The 26,963-nt window shown below is 44.9% G+C and overlaps 4 protein-coding genes across 5 annotated transcripts; 2 read left to right on the top strand and 2 right to left on the bottom strand.

The window, feature by feature from the left end:
* Positions 1-345: 345 nt before the first annotated feature.
* Positions 346-2,009, bottom strand: LOC105698688. The gene is made up of 4 exons (XM_012423153.2): positions 1,987-2,009; positions 1,506-1,705; positions 1,133-1,409; positions 346-786 (listed from the first exon to the last, which is right to left on the bottom strand). Exons 1-4 carry the CDS (start codon positions 1,999-2,001, stop codon positions 346-348), a joined length of 933 nt encoding a protein of 310 aa, XP_012278576.1. The 5' UTR covers positions 2,002-2,009.
* A 2,480-nt stretch (positions 2,010-4,489) lies between these two features.
* On the top strand, positions 4,490-5,278 carry LOC105698687 (tetra-peptide repeat homeobox protein 1). Its single transcript, XM_012423152.1, has 2 exons — positions 4,490-4,733; positions 4,842-5,278. Exons 1-2 carry the CDS (start codon positions 4,490-4,492, stop codon positions 5,276-5,278), a joined length of 681 nt encoding a protein of 226 aa, XP_012278575.1.
* Positions 5,279-6,834: 1,556 nt separating this feature from the next.
* Positions 6,835-10,760, top strand: LOC105698800 (sensory neuron membrane protein 1). 2 transcript variants are annotated; one of them, XM_012423368.2, is made up of 9 exons: positions 6,835-7,015; positions 7,160-7,337; positions 8,064-8,221; positions 8,358-8,557; positions 8,641-8,843; positions 8,916-9,171; positions 9,299-9,510; positions 9,640-9,866; positions 9,933-10,760. In XM_012423368.2, exons 1-9 carry the CDS (start codon positions 6,840-6,842, stop codon positions 10,147-10,149), a joined length of 1,827 nt encoding a protein of 608 aa, XP_012278791.2. In that variant the 5' UTR covers positions 6,835-6,839; the 3' UTR covers positions 10,150-10,760. The 2 variants fall into 2 exon arrangements, with proteins under 2 accessions (XP_012278791.2, XP_023289833.1); XM_023434065.1 differs by having other exon boundaries at positions 9,980-10,139.
* A 1,492-nt stretch (positions 10,761-12,252) lies between these two features.
* LOC105698686 (G-protein coupled receptor moody) lies at positions 12,253-24,600 on the bottom strand. Its single transcript, XM_012423151.1, has 4 exons — positions 24,388-24,600; positions 14,043-14,281; positions 13,629-13,935; positions 12,253-13,488 (listed from the first exon to the last, which is right to left on the bottom strand). The coding sequence occupies exons 1-4, from the start codon at positions 24,598-24,600 to the stop codon at positions 12,253-12,255; spliced, it is 1,995 nt and encodes a 664-aa protein (XP_012278574.1).
* Positions 24,601-26,963: the final 2,363 nt, after the last annotated feature.

Here is a 26,963-nt window from a genome sequence, read left to right as displayed (position 1 = left end):
CGACGCTGATTGGTCGACGGACCACCAATCGGCGTTACTCCCTAACAGGCGCGACTTTCAAACGACGTTTACTCAAAAAACGCTATTTGTATCTAGTGACCTACATTACTACAAAAACTAGATTAGGAAAATTAAATAAACCCCTCGGAATCATTTCCAACATTCATCATTCATTATGAAACAATTACATACATCATTATACATCTTAAAATAATATACACTTAGTTAGTCGAGTAACAATTGCTATATATCTATATAATATATCCATTTGGATGACCAATCATTTTGGCACTGCTTTCGTCAATACTCTTCATTTTTAATCCTGTTCTGGGTCTGTAAAACCATTTACGTCTTGCTGCGCTTTTCCTTGTGCTCGTGACCATGTCCATGATGGTGATCATGACCGTAAGGTCCATAACCATAACCGTGACCATAACCGTGGTGGAAGTCGTGACCGAAACCGTGTCCACGACCGTGCTCAGGATAATATCCATGGCCGTATCCATGACCATGATAGTCGTGACCATACCCATGGCCGAATGGATGGGCGTAGAAATGTCCCGGCCCATAATGATGCCCATAGAAATGGCCTGATCCACCATGGAGTCCTCCAAAGAATGGTTGATGATGGTGCGGGAACGGGTGGTGGACCGGAAACGGTACCGGAACCGGAACCGGCACCGGCACGGCGTGTTTCACCGGAACCGGATATGGCTGGTGAACGGGAACAGCGACTGGATGTTTAACATGAATCGGGATATGATGTTCTATCGGGATCGGAATCGCCTGAAAGAAAGGAACATTGTTGAGTAAAATGACGAGATGGTATATTAATTTTTCCATTAAAAAAGAAACATCAAATAAGACTTCGAAGATATCAACGTACGGGTACGAGAAAAAATTAATCGAGAAAAATTTGAGCCGATTGGTTTATCCAGCTTTGGGGTGGATTTTCTCTAAATGAAAATTAATTTAAATTGATTGCGCAATCGATGATTGCTCTTAGAATTTTTTAATCAATTTCTCGAGGGGTCGCTTGCGCAACACCGTTGATCGGGACTTTATGAATGAATCAAATTCATAATTGGGGAAGGTGGAAGTAATTGAATCGTAGGATCGAGTTCTCTCTCACCTGGGGCACGGGAACAGGAACTGCAATTGGTCTGTGGACGATTTTCTCGACCGGCACCGGAATGACCCTATCCACGGGTACGTGATAAGGCTTTTCAATGTACACCGGAACGTTCTGCTTCACGTAGACTGGTTCCGAGACTGGGACTGGCTTTTCCAGGACCACGTGCTTCGTTATGTAAACTGGAAGGGTCTTTACAAGGGAAGTATGATGGCCCGAAGAAAGAGCGATGGCCGCCTTGTAATGTGCCAGTTTGTCCAATCCGCCGTAATTCCATCTGACGAATAAATTCAAGCAATCATGGCTCATACCGGTACCCTAATTATTCTACATCTATTATATAATTTTTTAATAATTTTTATTTCAGACTCACCCATCGATATTATGGTGGAGATCGCTGGTGACTTTGAGGGCTTTCCAGGGATTGTGGTCCCCTGACCATGGCTGACCATGGCCGTAGTTGTATGGGGTTGGGATACCCACCCATCCGTCGTTAAGAATTCCTCGTTTCCGCTGTTTCGTGTCCTCCGGCTCCACGGCCAGGGCAGAACCGCATAGGAATGCGAACAGGAGCTGAGAATCGTGTTAATTAAAATACCACTATAGTTATTTCCCATGAAATACCATCCAACCTCGACCGTCGAGACTTTGTATGTTTTACGATAAGGAGAGTTTAAAATCAAATAATGTAATTAAAAATTCTCGGGGAAAAAATATGAAGATTTCGTGGAAATAGAAATTGCAAAGCGACGATGCCGATAGGTCGATACGGAGTATGGTGGATGCAGTTTATGGTGATTCTTGCGTCGAACTCTCCTCTCATGGGATTCAAGGGGGTGGCTCAGGATCCTTACCAGCAGCCTCGACATCGCTCGGCCTCGAGTTCGGATTTGGACTGTTCGGATTCCCTGTAAGAATGCAGGCTTTTATATAGGACCCCAAGAGTTGTCCAGGACGCGTTCCCATCTTTGACTGGACCAAGAACCCGGCCTTGCTCGGCCGCTACACTTCCGCAGAGGAAAGTGAGAACAAGCGGAAAAGACCTAATGGTTTCGATCACCGAGCTCACCTGGTATGTCGAGCGATGATCCGGTACTTTCGATGTAACTCCCCGTTAAAGGTAACCCCGTAAGAACCGCGCCTCCACTTTTTATTCCGGTCTCCGAATTCTCATTAAAAAAATATATCTATATATTCGCTGCACCCCAGACTCGTCTAACAGATATCTGCATTTATTTCTCATGTAGGTGAGGATATAGAAAAATACCTAGGCTTCTTCGTGTCTTGCAAATGCGATTTAATGACGATTTGATCCGTAACTCATGGTAAAGTCTGTCGATACGGGAATTCGGAAACCATCGGTGTGCATCACTCTGTATCCTTAAAGCTCGCAGGAGAGATACAGGACCCTGCCTTTAGGTCGGCAGCTCCTTTAAGAGCATATGGTCATTTACGCGAGACTATGCTCTCCTTGTGGAACATGCTACTGACCTACTTCCGGTTTTATTATTCCGCCCATGTAGCACCATCGGCATCCGGTGAAATTAATAGTACCGGTACGCACTCGTAGCGTTTGTTCGCCGTTCCACAGAGGATGCTATTTTCGGTGCAAGGTCGCCTTAGTGCAACTTGCAGGAGGAAATCGTCCATTGATCCGCTTCTATAAGTGATGTATTTGTTTACGCGATCCGATTCTACCCTGAAATTCAGGAGATTCGTAACATCTTCTACTTCGGCGAACGGAGCAAAATAAATGACTCCATTGATCCACCCTTTCATTGAATTGCGCTTTTACAATTCAATTATTTACCGACATTAATTAAGTGATGCGAATCTTTACATGTTAATACTCATTAGTCATATTTATTACAAGAAGGATCATGCGACTACAGGGGCCGTCGTTTCTTCGTTATCATAAATTTCTCGATTTTTACGATATCTCGTCATTCTGGGGCGTGCTCCAAGATGGCCGCGCCTCGGCTTTCGTCTCCATACATCTGCATGAACGCACGACTTCGATTTGAGATCCAGGATATACATTTCTCCACGTCTCTCCATCTTGTGCCAGGAATCCAGAAAATCCCCGTCATATCCCTGGCTCTCGAATTGTATCGGGAGTCGTGGAAATCTTCGTTTCGCGGAACACCCTCGAAGAAGGCGCCATGTTTTCGTTGAGTTGGCGTCATGATAATAGAAACCGTATTTCGCAAGCGACTCGGAGGTGGACATCGATCGTATCGGGATGGCGGAAAAGGGACGAACTGTTTGTTATGTCAGGAAGGTACAGTTCTAGCACCGATCGCGTAGGCTTCCGCGTTCAGAAGTGCACAGGGGACTTTCTTGACTTTCATTTTCTAACGCGAGCAACTCCTAATGCCGACTGGTACTCGGCATTCATTATTCATTGACACGTCTCGAGACGTTTGGATAATCCACGCCCGCCGACACATAACCCTGGCTATCGATATTTATCTGCTGGAACTTCATTATTCCCGCACTTTCCAGATCCGTTTTCCGCGCCATAATGGTTTACGAGTCGCGTAAACACGCGACGCCATTTTGTATTCGTGGATGCTTGTAACTCGATGCGAAGAAAATTCAAGATTTCAGGAAAACTGTCCACTATTTCTCGACTATTCCACTACATCTCTGTAGAAACTTTCGATATCTCTTTTTGTATAGTTATTCCGATTTTTTTACTCCTTTCGCAGTGCTTTGAGTTGAGAATTCTCAATCGGTGCATCGGGCCGAGGAGACTTCAACGAGCGATCGGCGATGACCACATTTGCAATGGGAAGTTAATATCACTTATCGGCAAAATCTCGTGTATCGGATTATCCCTTAATGTGGGGGAAATTAATAGCAAGGGAATCCTTGTCTTTATCCGGACCAATTGATCTCCCATGAAGGGTGGAGTGTCTTATCGGAGCAGGAAAGAAATGCGATTTGGCTGCCGACCAAGATTAGAAACAGCGAAAGCTATTGAATCGGCGATCGATCCTTCCTATGGTGATCGTCGCGGCGCCCTATAAATACGTATGGGAGTGACAATAGAGAGCAACCTCAGTTTTTATCCGGCACTGACGGTGACAGGAACCCACTCGACATGAAATTAATTCTGGTACTTCCTCCTCGCACTCCGTTGATTAAAAACAAATTAATAATCGAGTACAATCCGCGTAGTCCGTGAACGACATTTCTATAAAAAAATTAGAGAAAAATATTAACGCCATGAAATAAGTGCAAACAAGTGCCGAAACATATGTTTAGTGAATTTTTATATTTAGTATCTGTGATCGTTAAATTCTAAAATCGGTTTCAAATTCTTAGGTCACGTCGGCTCTTCTGGGAGTCGCAATGGCGATCACGGTCCACCCTGAAGACGAATCGAAAGAATCCGGGGTGACGAAGAAGCACGATAAGAGAGGTCTTCATCTAGGATATGGATTACCGGAGCAGGACAATTTCCATGGAGCTTTCGGCGAGCCAGCTCCGATTTACGAAGGATCAGCTCCAGATCAGTACCCGGTTCCGGCGCAGCAATATCTGGAACAACCTGTGCCGCACGTGGAACCGCATCCAGTTTTGGCTCCCCATATTGGTTAGTAGAAAATGGTATCAGAGTTATCAGACACCTAGATAACGCAAAGAATACCAGATATGCTGGATGAAAAATTTGTTAATATCGATAATCGGATTATTATTCCAGCACCAGCACCCGTTCCGGTACCAGTACCAGTTCCGCACCACCTGCACGTCCCGGTGCCGCAATCCGTTTCACATCCGGTTCCTTTTGCCGTTCCGGTTCCCGTCACCGTCACGAAACACGTTGGCGTTCCGGTAGCAGTTCCGGTGGCCGTCCCGGTACCAAAACCGTATCCGGTTCACATTGAAAAAATCGTCCACGTGGACCGACCTGTACCTGTTCCGGTGGAGAAACCGATCCACGTACCTGTACATGTAGATCGACCTGTGGCCGTTCCTGTTGCCGTTCCGAAACCGTATCCGGTTCACGTGGAGAAACTGGTGCACGTAGACCGGCCATATCCAGTCCACGTGGCCGTACCTTACCACGTGCCTAAACCATATCCGGTACCGGTTGCGATACACACCTCTGCACACTATAAACCGTTTCATGGGTGGTAGTTTCTCAGGGCATGTATTAATACCGCCGATGTGTGTTATACACATAAGGATTATTAAGACTATTAAATGCCGATCGCGTGTCACCTGCACGTGTGACTAAGGAAATACCACATTTAATTCCTGGGTAATTGTACCGACGACATGCGATCATTTTATATCCATGAACTGCCATATTTACGATTGTAGCGTGTAAGTGTGTAAATATTATATATATACATATTCTCAAGGCAAATCGAATGACTGCGTCGTTGCAATATTTTTTTTTTGTGTGAGAGAAGATTGATAAGAAAGACTTGCTCTTGCTAGGGCGTCGGTTTTTATACGTTTTTCTTGTATGGTCAAGATGGAGGCAATAAAAAAAAATAATTTCTGAGTTGGACTCGAGGGGGTGGAGTCATTCAAAATTCAGGGGAAAAAGTTGGTAATCTTTTCTTGCGGAAGCGTGGAGTTGCAATGAAGCGGGCTGAGGGGGGCCCTCGAACTTGTGGCTACTTGTCGGCTTTCTGAAATTTATGAAAATTTCAGAAAAGCTTCTAGAGGGTGGTGCTATTTCCTGGTAGTATGCATAATTCGTAGCTGGCCAGTAGCGACTGATTACGTGGACTTGCTTGACACGAAGCACTGTTAAGTGACTTGCTTACCGTGGGAAGGGGAACATCTAACGTAATTCCGAAGGGTGTTCATATTGTTAGTAAGTGTCAGTGTCAAAGGTTAAACTTGTTAGTTGCACCGTGCAAGGAACTGTTTTACACGACTTTCTTCAGGTATCGATTCCCAAGAGTTTCATTAATCGAACGCATTTTAATTAATTAAATGAGTTCAGCCGCAATTTGTCAATGCATCCTGGGGACTTCGTTCGAGTTTTTCAACGAGAGGGGATTCTTCTCAAAATTGATATTATTTATTGTTGTCAAGTTTTTAATTAATTGGAGGGATCTCATTTTTAATATTTAGAAATATGAATTAGTAGAGGAGCGAAAATTGGTCGAAGGAGGGTAAACGTGATTTTCAATATGGCGGCCACTTCTATCGAATCGACCAGCCGTTTCCTTTTCTTTACTAGACTATTGATTATGAATAGTGTCTATAATCTCGAAGTTGCTCATATTTAATTAAATCTTCATCGCCTTTCCGCTCGATATCAGGTGTTGGACTTGACACCAAGGGCTTACATCTCTGACGCGTTAGACTTATACCAGGTTGTAGCCGCCATAATCATACATGACGATACACCTACGTCCGACAATTTGTAAAGGTCTCGAGAATTATTACAAATTGTTCTTTCCGTATAGCTCTAGAATGATTAATGCAGGATTCATCCAACGTCGAATATTAAATGAAAGACTGAAATGTTTTAAAGATGTGCGCATTGGGGCAGTTTAAAAAAAAAAGCCAGCTATTATTTACCGCTAATTTCGAAGGCGTCGAGTTAAGGAGGTCTTTTGAGCCCGATCGATGGGCGTACATCATGAAAGTTCTTACGTCTTTTTTTTTTTTTATTGACTGCGCAACTGCAGGTATTTCCTGTATGAATTGTCCAGTCCGACATCAGAGTATGCAGATGTCGCACGTCAGTGCATTCTCACGAATCCTGCAAGGTGCACTGTCGTGGTTTCTTCGCACCTCTCGCACCTTTCTACGGCAGTGCGAGCGAGTTTTATATTTTTTTCAAGTCAACTCTAATAAGAACAACGCTTTCCAGAAGAAGCGAAGCTTTTTGGAAAAGCTCGTTTCTGAGTAAGAAATCAATTGCTTGCCATATCGGACGTTCTCTCCAGATTCGATTTTTAATCAATTACTTTTATTATCCGATGTCCGATGATCATTGAGACTATTTCCGATTTCTTGTAGGACGTCTGACTTATAAATTCGGTGTTGCAGTTTCTCAGGTGCCCTTCGTTACGTCAAGAAGAGCGGCTCCAAACTTTTGGGAGAATCTCTCGTCTCGGAAATGAAACTTCCGAACAAATTGGCCATTGCTGGCGGAATTTTATTCTCCATCGGAGTCATGTTCGGTTGGGTGATCTTTCCGATGGTCCTGAAATCGAAGATTAACGGAGTAAGTAAATCCTTGCGTATGCATCGCGACTTGGAATCGCTTTTGAAACTGGAACTCGAATTTTTATTGCTGGTAAAACTCGAAAGCGGGTCGTTCTGCTTTCGCCATTTTGAAAGCAGTATCCCCGCTGATTTTTGGCACCACTGAAGAAAATCAGCCGACATGCAGAAATTAAGTGCATTGCAAAATTTGGCGATAATTTTCTCGCCGAGAAATTAAAGAAAAAGAAATATCCAAAATCTTGGCATTTCGGAATTTTTCGATTCGGAGGATCTTCGGTCAACGTTTAATATTTCCTATGTCAGTATTTGCCATCGATTGTGTATCGAAAATAACCCCTCATTCGTAGGCTGAGCCTTAGAATATTATACAACGAAGTTGATGGCCATGATACAGACTTCCTTGAACTTTAGTGATCGTTTGTAAATCATGCATTAACGAGCATAACTTCTTGGGGAATTGCGTGTACTCTTTAATTGCGCTCCCTGCCATCGCACAGTCACGGGTGTACTTAAAAATATAATTCTTGTCTTTTTCCGATCGAGAGAAACGGGAGGATAATTTTCCGGCATTACCCCGGAGAATGACTCGACACAGTTTTTCCGGCCATCGCTGTGTAGGATTTGCAAAATGTCACGTTGCACCTAATGCTTATTTGCAAATGTGGATCTTAATTCGAGGAGTCACGCGATACCGAGCTCTGACTAATAATCAAATTCTTTTTAGGCCATAGCCCTGAAAAAAGGCTCCGAGATCCGAGAACTGTGGTCCAAATTTCCTCTGCCTATAGACTTTAAAATATACATATTTAACGTAACTAATCCCGAGGGTATTCAGAAGGGAGAGAAGCCTATCGTGAAAGAGATAGGACCATACTTCTACGAGTGAGTTAAAAAAAAAAAAAATGAAATTTAATTAATTATCCAAACTCTAGAAATATTCGTTTAAAAGTGATCTTCCAGTACTTTACAGTCGTGTATAGCATAATTGCGGGGCGTAAAAAATGACTTGAAATTTCAGCGAGTACAAGGAGAAGGTGGACCTAGAAGACAGAGATTCGGATGACACTGTTGAGTACAAACAGCGAGTCACATGGATCTTCAACCCATCGAAGAGTAATGGGCTTACCGGGAACGAAGAATTAATTTTCCCCCATTTATTAATGTTGGGCATCGTCATGGGCACCCTTCAACAACAACCCGCCATGATGGGTATCGTAGGTGAGGGCGATTCGCGTAGAGTTCCTGTTTTTGATTTTTGTTAAAAATGGTATCCCAATTGAAAAATCATCCGCCGATTTCAGGGAAAGCCCTGGATAGCATCTTCAAGAAGCCGGACTCAATTTTCATCAAAGTCAAGGTGAAGGATGTCCTTTTCGATGGTCTGCCCATCGACTGCACCGTCAAGGACTTCTCCGGAAGTGCTCTCTGTTCGAAGTTAAAGGAACAAGGAAAGGACCTCGTGGTGGAGGGCGAAAACCGCTACCGGTTCTCCATGTTTGGCCACGTGGGCATCCAATTAAGTAGTGTATTTAATATGAATAATTTCGCCTCTCACGTGGTCCTTTAATTTTTGCAGAAAAACGGAACGATAGGAGAGGATCGGCTGCGAGTGGTCCGTGGGACAAAGAATGCAAAGGACGTGGGCAAGGTGGTGGAGTTTAATGGTCAACCATCATTGACAACTTGGCCCGAAGAGCACTGCAACGCCTACAACGGAACCGATTCCACGATTTTCCATCCATTCCTCTACAAAGACGAAGACGTGGTCTCGTTTGCTCCGGATCTCTGCCGAAGTCTCAGCGCCAGATTCGACAGTCCCTCGGCATACAAAGGTACAAGTATAAACAATCGTGGTAATTTTAATTTCCATTAACGAAGTTCATCCGAATGATGAAAAATAAAAAAAGAATGTCTCGAGAGAGAGAGCGGTGAGGGTTTCCTGATTTTTTCTTTTTTCAGGGATTCGTACCAATCGTTACACAGCTGACCTGGGCGACATGAGCACTCACCCCGAAGAGAAGTGTTTCTGCCCCACGGAAGACACATGTCTGAAAAAAGGTCTCTATGATCTCACAAAGTGCGTCGGGGCTCCGATAGTTGCATCTCTTCCGCATCTTTACCTTGCAGACGAGTCGTACCTGGAAACGGTGGAGGGGCTGAAGCCCACGCAGGTAAACCGAGGATTGTCGGAATAGACAGGAAATATATTGGATATTCTCAATCAGGAAGTTTTGGGGAGCGATCAAATAAACTCCTTCCTGTCTGGTCTCCTCTAATTCCGGCCCTGCATTCGGATTTAGGAAGATCACCAGATATTTCTGGATTTCGAGCCAATGACCGGGACCCCTGTGAGCGCCCGGAAGAGACTACAGTTCAACATGTTCATCCAACCTGTCCAAAAGTTCAAGTTGATGAAGACCTTCCCCGAGGCCATCCTCCCCCTCTTCTGGGTGGAAGAGGGTTTGGCATTGAACGATGACTTCGTGGGGAAACTGAAAGCTGCCTTTAAGATGATCAAGATAGTCGGGTGGATAACTTTCCGAGATGTCGATGCTCTAAATAATCTTTTTATATTAATTCCCTCTGGTTACAGGTACATCAAGTGGATGTTGGTAATTACCGGTACCGGTCTCGGCATAGCTACTGGCATATTGCACTTTAAAGATCGTCACTCGAAAAGCTCTCTTGACATAAGCAAAGTCTCGCCGACTGCCGGAAACAAAATGGCGAATGGCCAGGAAAAGCCTTGGCCATTAAATGTCAATACTCTGCAGTCTGCCCCGGTCCCTGCAACACTTGACGGCAGTTAAAAGACAGGTTAAAGAACAGAATTTCGCGTAAGCTTAGTAATATATTTAAATTGGAAGATGATGAGAACCCGAGAAGGGCCAACGAGCGAGCTTAGAGATTTTATTGATATACTACATTATTAAAAAGGTCATTTTAACCGCCACTTGCTGTAAATATCTCAAGGAATTAATTGTAGCAGCAGAGTGTTAAAAAAAGATTAATTTTCCCTGGTTTCTCACATCTTTCAATCATCGTGTCAAAATCCAAGACATGTGGCTTAGTTATTTTATTATTTCACGTATACTATTTACAAACGTGAGAATCGCGAGAATAAGCGAAGTAGTAAATACACAGAGATTCACACAGAAGATTCCTCACCGATCTCGGAAATTAACTTTTATAACAAATTTTTAATAAGAGTGACTTACTCTAATAGTAGGACTTTTAAATTAAAAGTATCTATTTACATTTCTAGTGGAATTTTATGTACAAATCTGACCAGTACGTATATCCGCGTGTAATATAAACTATTTCCTAGGATTTATTTAGTCGACGGTGAAACGACATTTCTTGTAATATAACCTTTCTTCGTTTTCTTGGGAATTATTAATATACCAGAAGTCGAAAGGAATACTCATCTAAAGTATGTCTTTTTTCATCGCCTAGAAGTTAATATTAAAAATCATTCCTCCATTCGATTAATTTCCCGGAAATTCGAGGTCGATTACCTGCTAATGATAAAAAGAAATGCTGCATAATTCATCGGGATGCGTAAGGAATAAATAAATCACCGTAGGGTGAGCCATAATGCCGGGTGCAAGACATAAATATGAGAAACTCTGTCCGGAGTCGTTTGCATAAGAAAATACAGTAATAAAAGACATAACTCCGAAGCCGTGATGTCTGAGGCAGAATATGAATCGCCATAAAACTCTGGATAACTTCCCGTAAACATTGAAGACGTGATAAAAAAAAAAAGCGAAAAACAATACGACCGTTCCGTGTATCGTGCGTTTCGATCGAAGAAAAACAGTCAATCGATCTTAACCCTTACAACGATAAAATATCCTCGAAAAGAAATTACCTACTTTATCCCAGGCAGTAGAGCTTCACAGCCAGCGGCTTGCGAATAGGGAATCTTAAAGTACTCAGTCTTGTAAAAAAAGATCTAACTCTTAGAACATTGATATTCCCCCATAAAACTACGATCCTCGGCAAATCCGTAGCCCGATTCCCCCTCGGGATTAGAAAAGCTCCCGTCAGGAAAAGTTCCGTCATCGGGAACTTTTCCGGATGTCACTTCATCATATTCTCGTGTAAGTCCTTGATACTTTCGTTCTCGATTCGGGGAACTTCTCGGCGGCCATTTTCCCTCTTCCCTTTCTATCCTCGATCGAAGCTCCCCAAAGTTACGGAGCCGAGCCCAATAAATGATAAGATTTTCCTCAAGCTGTCCACACATGTCCGGATAGATCTCCATAAAAAAGCTGGATTTTCCATCCACATAGCCAATCGGCACGATTTATCGTTCCATCCATGGCCAGGTTAATCGACGACGCATAAATCAAGGAGAGCGTGATATGAATATTCTAATGGGGAATTTTTTTAATCAGGGGAAACGAAGCGCGAGGTCTATCTTGGCTTAAGGAACTATCGGATTTGGAATTCGTTAACGATCCCTGTTTCCATTATCTTGGATCGATGGCGATTAATCCGCGGAGGCGTTTCCATCCAGGAAATCCTAGTTACGGTCGTTTTTGTACTCCGGATTCGCGATGACACAGAAGACACGAGGAGACAAGTGCAGGTTGTCAGGCAGATGAGGATATATTCTGCAGTGCATAATTCCACCCAATCGACGATGTCCTTGCGAGTCCTCGACACTGATAGTTAGATTAAGAGTTATGTACACCGACCCGAGGCCAGGGAAATCTAATGGCCTCGAAATTGTCTCAACTTCCGTCCACAGTGGGCGTATGAATTTTTCTAAATTATAATATAAAATAATTCTCAGTCCTTCCACGTTCCCTTTATGACCCCCCATCTGTCTTCTCAAGCTCCTGGATTTAATTTTATCCACGTCCCTCCTCCGCTTCTCCTACGAATTTAAAGATCTATCGGATTTAAGATATGCCGACCTTTTTCCTGCTCCTCTTCTTCTCCTTCGTCGAGAGCTTCGCAGGGGGTTTCGTCGAGGTGGTCGATTCGCTCCTGCAGAGCAGGACATTTTTGTAAGCACTCCTGTATTCCGAGCTCATGACGACGTAGATGACGGGGTTGATACAAGTCGTCAGATAGATCAGGATGTACCCCGCGATGTTGAGTCCCCGCCAGTCTATGACATCCCTGAAGGTCTTCGACACGGTGATCGGCAGATAGCAGATAAGGAAGGACGAGAAGATCACGAGGATCATCTTCAGCAGCTTCTTATCCTTCGCGGTCATCTTCCCCGTTTCGAAATTCCGACCTCGAACGCTCCTAAACCTGGACTCTCTGCGGAAGACGTTGCCCCTCTTCGTCATCCTCTTCTCCGAGGGCGAGTCCGACCTGGAGCTCGCGCAGTCTTCGGAAACTTCGTCGTATCTCACACTCAGAGGACTTAAGAGCTTCTCCGAGGTGTGGCCCAAATCGTGGAGGTATCTCTTCGGCACCTGCAGGCTGTTCTCCATGCTGCACCTGCGCTCGGACTTGTCGAAGCTCTTCAGATCCAAAATCGGTTGCTCGTTCTTCAAGGTGTCCTCCTCCGGGTGGTTTTCAGGCTCCGCCTCGAAGAACTTCAGGTTCGGGATGGGCACTCGGTTCCAGATCTGGCCAGGAACTGAGTCGGGATTTTCTGTCGGGACTCCCTGAAGAGGGTTGTCGATGAAGGGTATGTCTTCGGCGTCGTTTTCAGGGTTCCCCTTGTCTTGTCTCGATTTCGGGTTCGGCTCGTTGCTCGACACTTTTCTCAGGACCTCAGGCTCGTGGGGGTCCTCCTGATCCGTGATTATTGGTCCCTGGTTTTTTGGAGATATCTTGAGATGCACTTTATCGCGACTAGTTGTTTTTCGATCCTGCCCAACGGAAGGGAAAGAGTTTTCGTTCGCCAGTCCATCTTGTCGCTTCTCTTCGTCGTTGCTGGATCGCTTCCCTGTTTCATCGTTGCTCGGATTCTTCACATTTGGAGGTATCTTGGAGTCGAACTCGAAATTATGCGTGTTCTCGTGTCCGCGATATATGGGACTGTGTTTCGGGGATGCCGAGGCTAGCAGGTTCGTCCTTTCGTTTTTTATCGGCGAGTTGCCATTTTCCGTCGTTGTCAATGTCGCTCCACAGCTGGACCCGAGAGCGGAGTCGTCAAAGTTCTTCGTGTACTTCACCTGAAAGCATTGAATTTCTCCGTTTCTCCTAAAATTCCACCCTGAGTATCTACAGAAAATCTTATCAAATCTCATTTCCCGTTGTCCCGATTTGCATGATATTAATGATAAAATTGAAATCCATCTCCCTGGACTTTTACCTCGAGATTCGCCTTGACGAGGTCGGCGGCAGCTTTGTTCCTTCGACTTTTAAGGGCAGTTTTCCTGACGATGTAGAAGATCCTCGCATAGCAGACCACGATGGCGATGCAAGGAGTTAAAAATGCGAGGATGAAGAGGAATTCCTTTGGGCTGCGTCCATTGACATCTGGTAGAATCGAACAAGAACCGATTGTTGGGTCCAGCCCGAACCTACCCCACTGACCGAACCACGTGGCGATTAATGCTCCAAATCCCGAGATCCAAGTTGCTAGAACCATCAGAGCTAAGTACCTCGGCCTGTAAAGTCTGAAGAAGATGACCAATGACATAACGGACTCAGAAGAAATTCGGAAAAAATGAATAGATCAGAGGAAAATTGCGCGTTTCGATCGCACTTGGAAATTCGTACTCACTTGGGGTACAACCTGGGGTGGCCGATCATGACGTATCGATTGATCGTTATTGCTAAGACAGTAAAGAGGCTGACAGCGACCAAACCGTATCTGAGCAGAGGGAACAGTCTGCAGAGAAGTGGTCCATGAAGCCAAGAACTGTGCCAAAACGTGGAGGTCGCCAAAGGCAGGTTGAAGCAGCAGAACATCAAGTCCGAGACGGACAAGTTCATGATGAAGACCGCCGTGGCGTTCCTCAACTATAATTCACATAAAAGGGAGAAAATTATTGGTCTTAATGGCATAAGTCAGGGACTATAAAAAAGGAAGCCTGAACTTTAGGGTTAAACTTGGAACGAAACGCAGGGGCAAAACAGCTGTGTTTAATTTTCGAAGGCTACCCTGAAGACCTACCTTGTGAGCAAGGCAGAAAAAAAATGTGATACAAATATAGAAGAATAAAAAATAAACGCCGAATCATTTTGGCGAACCGCAATAATTGCAAGGATCCACTTAGGGGAACTTGGAACCGAAGATATGGGAGTCGGGGGAGAAACTTTTCCACGTGTTTCCCTTTCGTCGCTCGTTTATTTTCCACGCCTAATTTAAAGCTCGTTAATTCCTTTCTGGTGATTCCTCATTTCGGGAACTGCCTTCTGGGGCTGTTTCGCCCCATCGGATGCGGAAAACTCGAGGAGAGGTTTCCTATAGACCACCGTAATGGTCTTAATCGCCTCCCTGAAGACTGATTAATGAATCGGATTCGCGAAATGCTCCTTTTGGGGATCCGCAAGAGAGTCTCCAGCAGTTCGCTGAAATCGGGGAAAACACCCTCCACGTTTCTCCAATCTTACAGTCGAATTTAGAGGGGATGATCGCAGCGAGTCGCAATCCAGGAATCGATAACGCGCTGAACTACACCGGGATCCTTTAGATTGGCAAATAACTCCTCTATTGTCGCCATTAGCGACAGGGTTTCCTGCTTGGAAATTGGATTCCTGGGTCTTGGTTTTGGTCGGGTTCAGTCCAGAGCACAAACCCTCGGATTGGATCTAAAATTCAAATACAAAGATCCTGACACTATCGCGGTGAAATTTATGGAGGTCCTTGATTTTTATTCTCCGAATCCTATTTCTGGGGACTCACATTTTTTTCCCCAATTTCTGCCTCCCGGACTTCAACGCCAGAGTTTCCCTCCCTCTGGTGATTTACACTAGTGAAACGTTTATCACGGAACGAAATTTTCTGATGCACTTAATTTTCCTATTGAAGAGACTCTTGTACCCGGAACACCCGTTTGAATTTCGCGCCGCCATTGAGCGCGCCCGCGCTTCGCAGTTATTCCCGGGAGTAGGAATTTGAAGCGCGTTTCCGCCTTGACGATTCTGCATCTCAGTGGGTCATCTACAAGGTAGTTACGAGACAAGAGGAGTCGGAAAGACGCAATTCCGCTGGTAAATCGCGGCGTCGCGTCTCTCGGACTTTCTTAAACCGCAGTTAAAAGGTTTGACGATCGTTCCATCTGCGGCCGTTCGATCGGCGCCATCTTGAAATCCGCCGACGCGCGCCGTGGGCGAATAGGACGTTCTTAATTGAACGAGGCAATGAATTACCTCGTAAAGTGGGAACGAGTCAAAGGATTTCCTTCTACTGGTAGTCCGGCATCATTTGCCGCACGGCAGGGCCATTTTCTTTCCCGTAGAACGACGGAGTCGAGGATGGAAATTGGGAAGTGGACGGAGTGCGGAACCCGCTTAAAGGTTTTGAGGACTTTAAAGGAGCTTCGGAGGTTTACGGCAATGCGCCAGGAATATGGGGGTGGGGAATCGCTCCTGCGGGAATTTTATCCCTCTCGGTGCAGACGGTACCGCGAGCACGTGAAAGCATTCCGTGTGAAGAGATAACGCATAATGGGATGCAGGAAACGGAAGGCGTGGAAGGCGGCCATCTTGGACGCCGCGCGAAGGGAAGTATTATCCTCGGGACAGCAACCGCGGAATTCTGAGGTTGTCTCTGCAGTTTCGCTCGTAATTGTTATCGAAGTAGGTGCGATAATGGATATCTGATGAAATTTGATTATAACAGTCGCTCGCTGAGGTCGTTCTGTCGGAACTTTCTCGACTTTCCTCCTCCGTCTCGGCGGCAACTTTTCCGCGACTTTACCGATTCGCGGATTTGAGCATTAACTATCGGGTTATTCACGCTAGATTTAGTCGGCTGTGAATATCTTTACTCAAAGCATTCCACGCAGTGTGAAATAATAAAATTGATACTTTCCAGATTTATCGTGGATGGAGGAATTGTTTCCTCTAAAAATGCATGAATTAAAAGGCACTTGGAATATTTATTGATACATTCATCACTTTGATACAGGAATTACATTTTTATATCAGTCAATCACAGATGCATTCGTTCCTTTCTGGAACGTGAATATGATAATGCAGGTGACAGGCGGATCAGCTGATCCTTAGAAAGGACCAACAAGAAATGGTAATCCAGAGCCCACACGACTTGCTCTTCGAATATTGACAGTCAAATGGAAGGTATACATACATAAATGTATGCTGCACGTGTAGGTTCGTATATACGCGTTCCTTATCGGGGGAATCTTAGATATCCGTCGTAACGACGATTTATGATCGAAGGAGAATTTTTATTAATAAATTCATTGTCCCCCCAAATAACGAGATTGTCCCTGACTTCCTTCGCCAGGCGAGAATTCGTAAAATTTCGGAATTCCGCGTTCAATCGATCGGCTATAGAAATATCTGCCGTTCGTTTTATTTTACGAATAATTGTCAAAAGAAAAAAATCGTACCAAAAAATTCAGTACCAGGCGATATTGGATGTCTTTTAATAATAATTTTACGTTTCAGTCTGGAATTTTATTCCGCTCGTAATCTCACAAGTTTTCAACGCGCGACTGAAATTCACCGAATCGCAACGATTTCCGATTCCGCCTGAAAATCGATTCTATCTTGCGATTTCCCGATACGAGATTTCGTAAATTCGAGCATGTATGTACGTATGTGTACATGTGCTCAATGGAACGCGTCGAGGTACTTAGGTGCAGGTGCATAGATACGAGATATGAAGCGAAAAGTTCCTACGGGTTATCCTGGGTATCCTGGGACGACCGAGGTCCTTTCAATAAACTGCAACCGTGTACAGAGCTTTCGGGAATATTCGGATTGCTTTTTGTTGGTGCATCCGATATGAAACGGGGAACGAAGTCACGGAAATCTGGCGACTCGACCGAGCGAGTTGGCGAGCTGCATAACTGGACCAAAAATCCACAGAATTGACGTAACATAAATCTTGCGTTTCTGTAACTCCGAAATTAGATGCTAATTTTTAACGAGAAATGTGAGTCAATAATCACCCGCAATAAATTTTTCAGAAGCAGTTTTCCGAGCACCCAGTGATAAGTATGGTAACTCGACAAAATGGGAAGTCAAAGGCTAAGATGCAACGTTATCCTTAAACATACGTATGCAAATACTGGGTCATATCGAAGATAATGCTTCGAAGGATGCCAAATATCGGCCATAATATTGCTTACGACCTGGTAAACAGGGTACTGGCAAATTATGCTCGCGGGGCAATTCTGAAAAATGGTGCCAAGCATCCCATTCTTGCATCTCTTTACAGCATCGACAATCCAAATGTGAAATTAAGCTAAGAGGGCAAAACGGAAGGAAAGGTGATTACCTATGAATTATTGGTAAATTCATGTCAATCAATGGGACAATTTGGTATGTCCGATGCATTGATAAGAGTCAAGGTAAAGATCCGATTAGTCCATTGTTGGAGGTTTCGTTTGGACACGTTCGTACCCGGTCGTCCTTTTTTTTTTCCCTCCAGGACATCCTGCTCGGCAATTGGTCAAACTCGAAAAAGGTTAATTGGGCCCCGTAATTAAGTTCTTCGGCTTACCGGAGGCCCTAAATAATCACGTCCACCTTTTCACACTGGGGTGCTCGCAAGGAAAGTCTTCGGGAACGGGGCGCAAATGTATATGTCCGCAAGCTGAACACCAGGAAGTTGGAGAGGGTGTTGTTTGCGGAAAGCTCGAAAAGCTCGGCTCAGCAAACAAGCCGAAGGATTCCCAGGATCTTTAGGTGAGTCCTTATCCCTCCATCGTTCCTCTCGAGACCCGTGGATAACTATATTTAATTATAGTTCAGTGATCTTCCAGAGGTCGATTTTATCGCTCGGGAAGGATCGCCCCCTGCGGTTCAATGTACCACGGATGCGGAAAAAAGGACATAAGAATAGGAAAGCATCGATTTCTTGCACACCCAGAATTTTCGAGGAATAACAGGGTCCTTGCCCGGAGACTTAATAATGTCCTGCTCCATTTTTAGACACGCGTTTTCGAAACGGAATAAAAGTTGAAGACCCACTTGCGGCAGCATCCGTTCCCACGATTTGTCTCCTGGACCTATACATCTCAAGTGTCGGGCACTTTGTTGCCGATGGCCCAAGAGTCCCACAAATCACGTCGCAGGAGCCGAATCCTGTAAACATATTCGTCAAATATCCCGTCCGCGATTTTCCCGAGGAATTCGCCCGCTTTCCTAACAGGCCAGGTGTCGGTAAATCTCCCAGAAAGTAAATAAATCGGTGGCAACCGAATTTCGCAGCTTCTGCTGGGACAGCTCCTGGGCAGAATCTCCCATGAGGAACGTCCTTCCGTTTCCGGTCAAGTTCCTTCATCGCGGAACTATCCTTTTCACGGCGAGAAAGGAAACCTCGGGAAAAGTAACGTAATGCTCGCCTCGGTCGTCGAGCTCGAAGGCGAGGAAAAAATTCCGGAGTTTTTCGAAAACCGGGAACAATAGCCGAGAAAAGTTCTCTCTACCTATTTCTGTCAGCTTTCTTATCCCCGACTTTGTCCTGTCAATTTTACGGGAACATTGTCGCTCTTCTAACTTATTATGAATTCATTTTCTATGGACCTTAATCCTCAGTATGAGAAGCTCGATGTACTCTTTAAGGGATGTTTCTAAGTTTACGTCTGGATTTTTATATTCGGGTAATTTCAGGCCCTTCGCTCCAATTACGATTTTTCGGACCATGAGATCTCCTCTTAATGGCCACTCTCCCTTTTTTTCTATCCGCGTGTGCGTTCATACTTAATATTTATTATCATTTTCTTTTCTCGGAGACATTCGAGGTTCTTTGATCCGTTCCGGAAAAATAAGAAGCACATCGCCCGTGAAAAATCCGGCCCGGAGTCGAACTGACCGCCCTTAAAACGGCGTGCACATAAATTGGGTACTTTATCTATCTGTCGCAGTAAAGTGCCATAGGTGAAGTCGAAGTCTGGCAGTGTCGGTGGTGTTAGAGATGGAGCAATGGCATACAGGGAGGGTTCCTCGGGCATAAATATGTATGAGAGCGAACGTATACGTGCCAATGGCGACGGAAGTCCGCGCGGTCCATTCCGGAAGCGAGGTTGGAAACGTATTTTGAAATTCCCCACTTTTTTGGAAAGTCCCCCGCGAAGGTGAGGATCATCTCGACAGCTGGCAGTGGTAAAGTAACACCTAGATCGCGTATCAGGTGTCCTGGAAATCTGAGCATTCTGACGCACGACGTCTTTCGCAATGCAAGTATGACGCTCGCATACTCTCATTGCTCCCAAAAGGTGGTTTAAAGGGAACGGATGCGATTTCAAGAAATTTTCAGAATTTTTTCATCCGGGAATTCCGCCTCAATGAAATATTGCTCGAGATATTTTTTTCGACGTAAGTACATTTTTTTTATTTTTTTAATCGGGAGATGGTGTAGCTCATCAGAGGTGTCGGGGGTCTCTCCGGAGGATTTAATGGGACTTCGGGAAGGATCATGATTTTCTAACCCGCCGAGACCCTCGGTACATGAGATTCCCTCGGAACCATATGACACTACATCCAGTTGGATGGTATTGACTTAGTGCCCCATTGCACCTGAACGTGTAACGTGCAATGACACCTCCACGACCCAGGTTACGTCCCCTTCGCAGATCCGCGATGATGATCTTCATTTCTTACATCGAGCAGAGTTTCTCCAGGCTCGATATACGACTTATCTGGAATAACTCCTGGGGAAACCTGCGGAGGAGATGGGCTATTCTTCTATCGAGCAGATCTTGATAGATAAGCAGGATGGATGGCCCAAAGCAGCGAAAGTCATCCTTTTGTCCATATTTCTGGGGCGACACGCGATCGGCCACTTTCTATAAGTAAATCACGCTCCACTAAATTCCAAGATGCTTTTACCTCTAAACATGCAGAAAGGCAAATTGCATAAATTCCCTGACAGGGAATAAATTCCCATGATTCTAGTGAACGCTTCGGAACGTCTTCCGCCTATCATCGGGGCTGGAAAAAAAAATGTAACCCTTTTGATATATGAATTTTAATGTCCTCCTTTTCGTCCTGTAATTTCTCGGGATAATTAATATTTGCATACTCCTTTTCAAATGGTTGTACCCAGGACCCTTTATCGATCTGTGTTGGCGCGGTCCCTTTTCTTGGATACACTCCAGGATATTCGTTATGTAGCTCCTTCGCATCCTGCAGCGTCGAGATCCCTGCTGTTCCGGCCACCCTCGCAAAACCTCCCAAATTACGTTTCCCCTCGGCATGCCACAATGAGGTACTTTGCACCTATCTTCCTGGACAGTCGATATGTACCGCCTTCGAAGTTTGCACAGTATCCGTCCATCGCGGGGGTTGATTAAAGGGCACGACAAATTTGCAGAAAATCCCTTGCCCCCTCTTCCCCCTTTCTTTTATTGTCTTCCGGAAAATCCAAACGACCTCGCCTCAATTTTCACGCTGCAAACACGTTTCCACATCATTTCCACGGGACCTTAGAAAAAGTCCCGTCTTAAAATCCCACTTAATTAAGGCCCTTTTCATTTGTTCCGAAAAAATTCAGAACAATGTATTATTAAATCCGTCATTGTCCAGGGTGTATATTCAGGGGAATTACCATTCTCGGATACAATCTGGGAAGATCCAACCCCGAGATCTCATTGGTGACAAAAAAAACTGGAGGGATGTGGTGGTGCATAATGAGCGAATAAGGGAGGCGAGCTGGGAGGCGGCGATAAAGGATAAACAAAGGGCCGCGAGGATTGTTGGTTGACAGGAAAAAGACTCCAAAAAGACCCGACTTAATGAGGTTTCCTTACCCCGCGGGTAGTTTCCTCGCTTTCTTTTCCAGGGAAAGGAATCAGGGAGAGAGGAGTGTTCGGTACCACCCCTTGAAAAATGCACCACTTAGGGGCAAGGGTGCCCGAATTGTGCGGACATTCTCCCGGAAAATTTCAATGGTTTTCCGAGCTCTTGGTGGAGGAGAGAGAGAGAAAAACGAGTCCGACGAGTGAGTAAAGTGGAAATTGAGATTTGATCGAAGGAGGGTGAATTTCATGGGGATCACGAGGGCGCGATGAATGGTGGCTGTCCGACAGATGGTTCTTTAATTGCTTCCTTCCTCTCGAGAAAAGCGTAAAAACTCCCCAAATGTTATTTTTATCACCGAGCAGTGGTTATTAAATATTATTTATAATCGCTGGTCATTTCCAAAGTGTCTATATTGCTCCATGTGTTTTTGTTAAGGTTTCTTTCCACCCCGGATTTCTTTTAACGCGGTGGAACATCTAGGCCAGGGCATTCGGGCGGATGTATTTAAATAGGAAAATATGAGACAACCTTCCGAGCATCGACCACGTATAGACTGGAAATGGGAAAGAAATAATGCTCATTCCCCCGAAAAGCCGAAATCGATAAGATTGCCCAACTTTTCCGCATTTATTTCCCCGTCACAAAGCAGCGACGACGATGCGGTTAAATTTATCGAGGTACCATGGGCAATTGTTAACGTTAGTTTCCCTAGCAGTTCCCACTGTTATAGCAACATTGGCAGTGTTAAACGGCCAAAGTTCGTTCCGGTATAAACGCGGTTTACTCCAGTAAAACCACCGGGAGTATCCGATTCGAGCTTCTCTGTTTAAAAAAATCACAAGTGGGAGTGATAATTAAAAAAAATTCCAATTGCCACAGATTCTTAACTTATCACGAGTATCCTGTAACGAGATCGCAATTGACGGTACTTTTGATAACGAAGTCCTGGGGTTAAGAAATAAATAATGAATTATTTGAAAAATGAGGATTATTTTAGGCGTTCTCTGGGATAGGCTCGTAAAAAATCCGTAACAATTCTACGGGGTCCTATAGAGTATTAGCCCCGGAAGTATAATATCGTTAGTGCCTTGGCGGGCAATAACGATGACGCATCCGCGTAGAAGGCCCGCGAAATATATTTCTTATCTCACTCCCCTTATGAAAATATGGCGGGGGCGCGTGAAACTTTTTATTTTCGGTTATCCTTATGGCGAAACGGGGACGAAGACGAGTCGGAGCGAGAGGGTGAATCGGTGTATTCGTGAGTTAGGGCATAAGAAACGGCGCGTCGTGGGATCGATTTTCCGGCGATATTATCAGTGCCCGACTCGAAGTGGCTCAATCCCTGAATCGAGGGGAACGAAACGACCCGGAATTCCGTAAGAGAATAATTCTTGAAAAGCGAGGGAGGAATCTCAATATGTAGCCCGACACCGAAGGAATTATTTAAAATGATAAAACCCAATAAATAATTACTCAAAGTCGTGTCGATATTAATTCTGCGAGCTAAGGAAACGAAAACCGCGTTTATCGCCAAATGTTGTGGGATCACGAGATGCGTTGATAAAAATTTCAGGGCGAAGGAGACGCAGGAATTCTATTTTTTATTTATGACGAACACGCGATAGGGTGGCGTTACCGAGGAAAAAGGGAGATTCTCATTTTCCCGGTCTTTGCGAAATTTTGCCAATTCGACGTTCGCCAGGATTAACTTGAACAGGCGGAAAGTGCTTGTGTATGTTTTATGCGATATCGAGGAAATTTCAGTCGAAGCCTTATCCGAGGCATGGTGTCGGGTCTTGGAGGTGAAAATCCGCATTTGCGCCGGTACATTCATAAAACCGCGAAATTGCGGTAGGTCGTAAACGAGAGGTCTGCGTCGCGAGCGCATGAGGCTCATTTATGAGCGCCAAGCGCTTTCAAAACTCCCGCCGCGGTCTCTTTTCGTCGCGGGAGTACTGGATACCCAAGTTTTTGCGTTTCCCGTGCAATGCATTTAAACCGCGTTATTAGGGGGCGTAAAATCCAGGGAACACTGCACCCACCTGTGTGTTCCGCCGAGTTAATTGGGTCCCTTCTCTTTTTCCGCATTTTCTCTCCCCGTCACCTCCGAGTAAAAACCCCTCAACGAATTTTCCCCCGGTAAGAATTTAATCCTCCCCCTGGCTATCAATTTTTTAGTCAAGTCAATTCCGTAAAATATTTGTTATTCCCTAGAAAAAAAAATAAAAGGAAAATTCGGAAGCACGCAAGGATAATGGAATTCTCTTGAAGTCATCCCCGAAGAGACGTCGATAAAAGTGATAAGCCTAATGACAGGATTTCCAAAACGGTCGGGGCAATTATCGTTAATTACCTCGACATTTCTTCGGTAATTCGTCCCGGTGCACTTAGTGTTTTCCGAAGACTTGACTCATGCTCTCACGCTTTCCCGTAATCAGTGTTATCGACCACGTGCTCGTAAAAGTCGAACGTCTTTCGATGCTCCACCCGAGGGCACTTCCCTCCATGGTTTACAAAAGCGTTCCAATAAATTTTCTTTAACACTTATCAGAGCTATTATAAACTGAGGAGCATCGATTACCCCACCGTATAATTAATAATCGGCGATCCCAGTCTAAAGCCACGCAATTTCGGACATCGTAGCTGCACTATGACCCTATGATGCATTATTCACGTGAAGCACGATACGATGAATGGTGTACGCATCCATTCCCTCGAATTTACGTTTCGTCCCCATTCATGATATCAGGTAGACATATCGAGAGAATTTACGGAATTCGAATAAAGTAATTAAATCACGGTGCACCTCCGATACGATCTTCCCCCAGGTAATCCCGAATTTGCAAATCGACGCTACAGAGGAGATACCCGAAATTCCGAATCCCCTTTGAATTTCTGATCACCGATGCACTTATCATGAAAACGCATATAAATGTGCCTGGTGCATGGATTAAGCTCTTGAAAGAAAAATCGAAGACTCATGATAACCACTCGTGAAGTCCTCTGAAATATCATAGTTATATCCAAAGTAATGGTTATATCATTTGGGTATTTTATAGACGGAGCGTTATCAGCGCGCGGTGAGATTAGGAATGTGCATGCAATATGCACATGCATAATGCATTCTTCGGGAAGCACATCGACTTTGTGGAGGCCCTTAAGACGGGCTGCTCGGGCAAACCTACCTTCTTCGTGCGAAAGAGGGCAGCCACGGTTATCAGATTGCCAGGGATGCCGATCAGCATAAATAGGAGGCAGCATCCCGCGGCGAAGTAGAGCAGCCAGGGTGGGTATCCTCCGAAGAGGATCGCCGATCCAGGATCCTCCAGGACCTCCTCGATCTCCAGCTCGCTGCCGTTCGTCCCTGTGGCATTGTTCGCCATCCAGTACTCTAGCATCTGCGAGTCGAAATCTGGTTTAATGTAGGTTCCTTAGGCAACGTTTGAGCCTTAAGTACGCCTTAAATCCCGAATGTGTTTTCCCGACGACGGGCGGATGAATTATTCCCGGCACTTAAGTAATGCGGATATAAATCCCACGGGCAGGGCAAATTGCCGGGATCTCAATGTCCTCGTAAAATTGAAACCTTGTTTTGCGGAATAATTGGATTCTTTTTTTTTTTTCTTTTTGCAAATTACCGCTAATTCTTCGGACCTCCCAGATTTACTTTTCTTTATACGAGGAAATTATGAATGACATCAGGGATATTAATTTCAGGGGATTTAAGGATACTGGCTGATTTCTGAAAATTCCCTGCACTCGCCGGTCCTTATCAAAAAAATTGTCACGCCTCAATTCCGCGTCAGTGCGCGAGATAAGGCCGTACGTCTTCCCGCGGGTATCTTCCCTCTCAGGGGCAGGTCGAGGGGTCTTCATTTTTCCAAAAAAAGTCTCGCCTCTCGGATCTCGAAATTCCCGTGAGATACCGATCCTCTCGCGTGACGATATCTTATCGAACGCGACTCGTAAGTGTCCGGTGGACGAGGGAAATTCCCGATATGCTTTCCCTACCTACATACTGCACATCGGAAGCGCATTTCCGATAAATTCCCTCCTCCGCCGTATATATTCCGAACAACGCGGCGTCTCTTAAGAACTTATCATTTCCTCCAATGGGTTATTAAAATTGATGATTTTTCTCGCTATCCCGTAGACCGGTCCGCCTCGATTTCAGCTAATTTTCAGGACGCGTATAAACAGCTGCGCATGCCGATAGCGGCCATTATAATAACTCCGCCTTCGATACCCGCAAGTGCACTTGACGTTCAATTTGTCAACCTTTGCTGTACTTCTTGCGCCACCCTCTTCCGATATCGTCCCTTTTCTATTGCTCGATCGACAAGGGTTCCGATGGCATTGAAATAGGGTTCGAAGGTATGGAGGGAAGTCTATACTCATACAAAAATAATTATAATACCGCCATATATTAATATTAATAATTTTTTAACAGTACATCGAAATAGGGCTGCGAGGCTATCGAGGGAGGCCTACTCTTAAAAACTCAGGAAAATGATTATTCGTATTATCAGGGCATTTTCTAACTAATATATGCTTTTTTAGTCGAGCATCGAAATCATCCGCTACTATTCGAGAGTGCACATCGATTTCGGTGCAGCGATGCATTTCTCGTTCGACTCGTGTCCCACGTCAACTCTTTCCTTCGCTTCTTGTACGTCTCGAGAGGCTACGATCACTTATCCAAGTTTTGGCGTAAAAAGAAAGTAGTTTACCGAAGTTGGAGAGTTTCATACGTGACCCCGCCCGCGGGCATTATTGCACACGTGTAACGCCTATCGGCCGCGGGGCAATAATGGCCCATCGAGGGGATTTCCTCGCGGAAATGACGGGAAAAAGAGCCCGGAGGTTGTAAGACTCTTTGTTCCCTTCTGCCATGTATTTTTGGTAGGTCTGCCCTGGCCAATGCCCTAGGGTGAGCCTAAACGACGACTTGTTACCCCTTGCGTGATGTCGTCTAAGTCGGACGTGACCATCGGTATGATGGACTTTGCCGACCAAATCCTCTGATAAGAGAATGCGACTTTAGTCACCCTTATCGGACAAGGAGCGAGAGTTTCGAAAGCGAGTCTACACCCTGATAAGGTCAATTGAATTCTATTAAATCGTAAAAAATTAATAATTAAAATTAAAAAAAAATAATTCCAGTTTTTTTTTCCTTCCGTATAATTGGTTTATCAGCTCGTTGAAAGGACGATAGATTTCCGAAACTCGAGTTGCAGGGTTTTGTCGGGGCATTGGGATTAAGCGGCGCTTGTAAACAGCAACAAAAAGTCCCGGCTCTATTTCTGGGGACTTTCGATGTGTGCATAATGGATGCACCGAGAGTGCATCCTTGCACACACATCGGACTCGGGTGAAGCTTTCCATCACGAGGTCGAAGCGGGCCGGGAAGCCCCGAAACGTAATTTTCATCCCGTGGTAGAGTTCCTCCCGGAGAAATTTAACTCTCCTGGAAGGTGAGGAAAAAAGAGATAGCTCACCGAGCCGGAATGGCGCCTTCCTTCTCCCTTCATTTCCGCGAGTTCCGGTAACAAACCGCGGAAAAGGATTCTCTTCCTCTGCCGAAACTTGGCTAGGGGATTTTTTTAAATGCACTCCGGATGGCTAACAATGTCGTGGAACGGAAATAATTGGTTAAATGAATTCAATTCCTGAGAAGAAATTAGCCCGCCAAGTGATGCCGCAAAAGTTCAGGAAGAATTTGGTGAAAGGGTTTAAAGGAAATTTTCATTCGCGGAAAATG

The sequence above is a fragment of the Orussus abietinus genome, unplaced genomic scaffold (genome assembly GCF_000612105.2).
Source record: "Orussus abietinus isolate OABI.00-Male unplaced genomic scaffold, Oabi_2.0 scaffold12, whole genome shotgun sequence".
Lineage (NCBI taxonomy): Eukaryota > Metazoa > Arthropoda > Insecta > Hymenoptera > Orussidae > Orussus > Orussus abietinus.
Note: the sequence above shows the minus strand (reverse complement) of the source record. Positions and strands in the feature narration are given on the sequence as shown.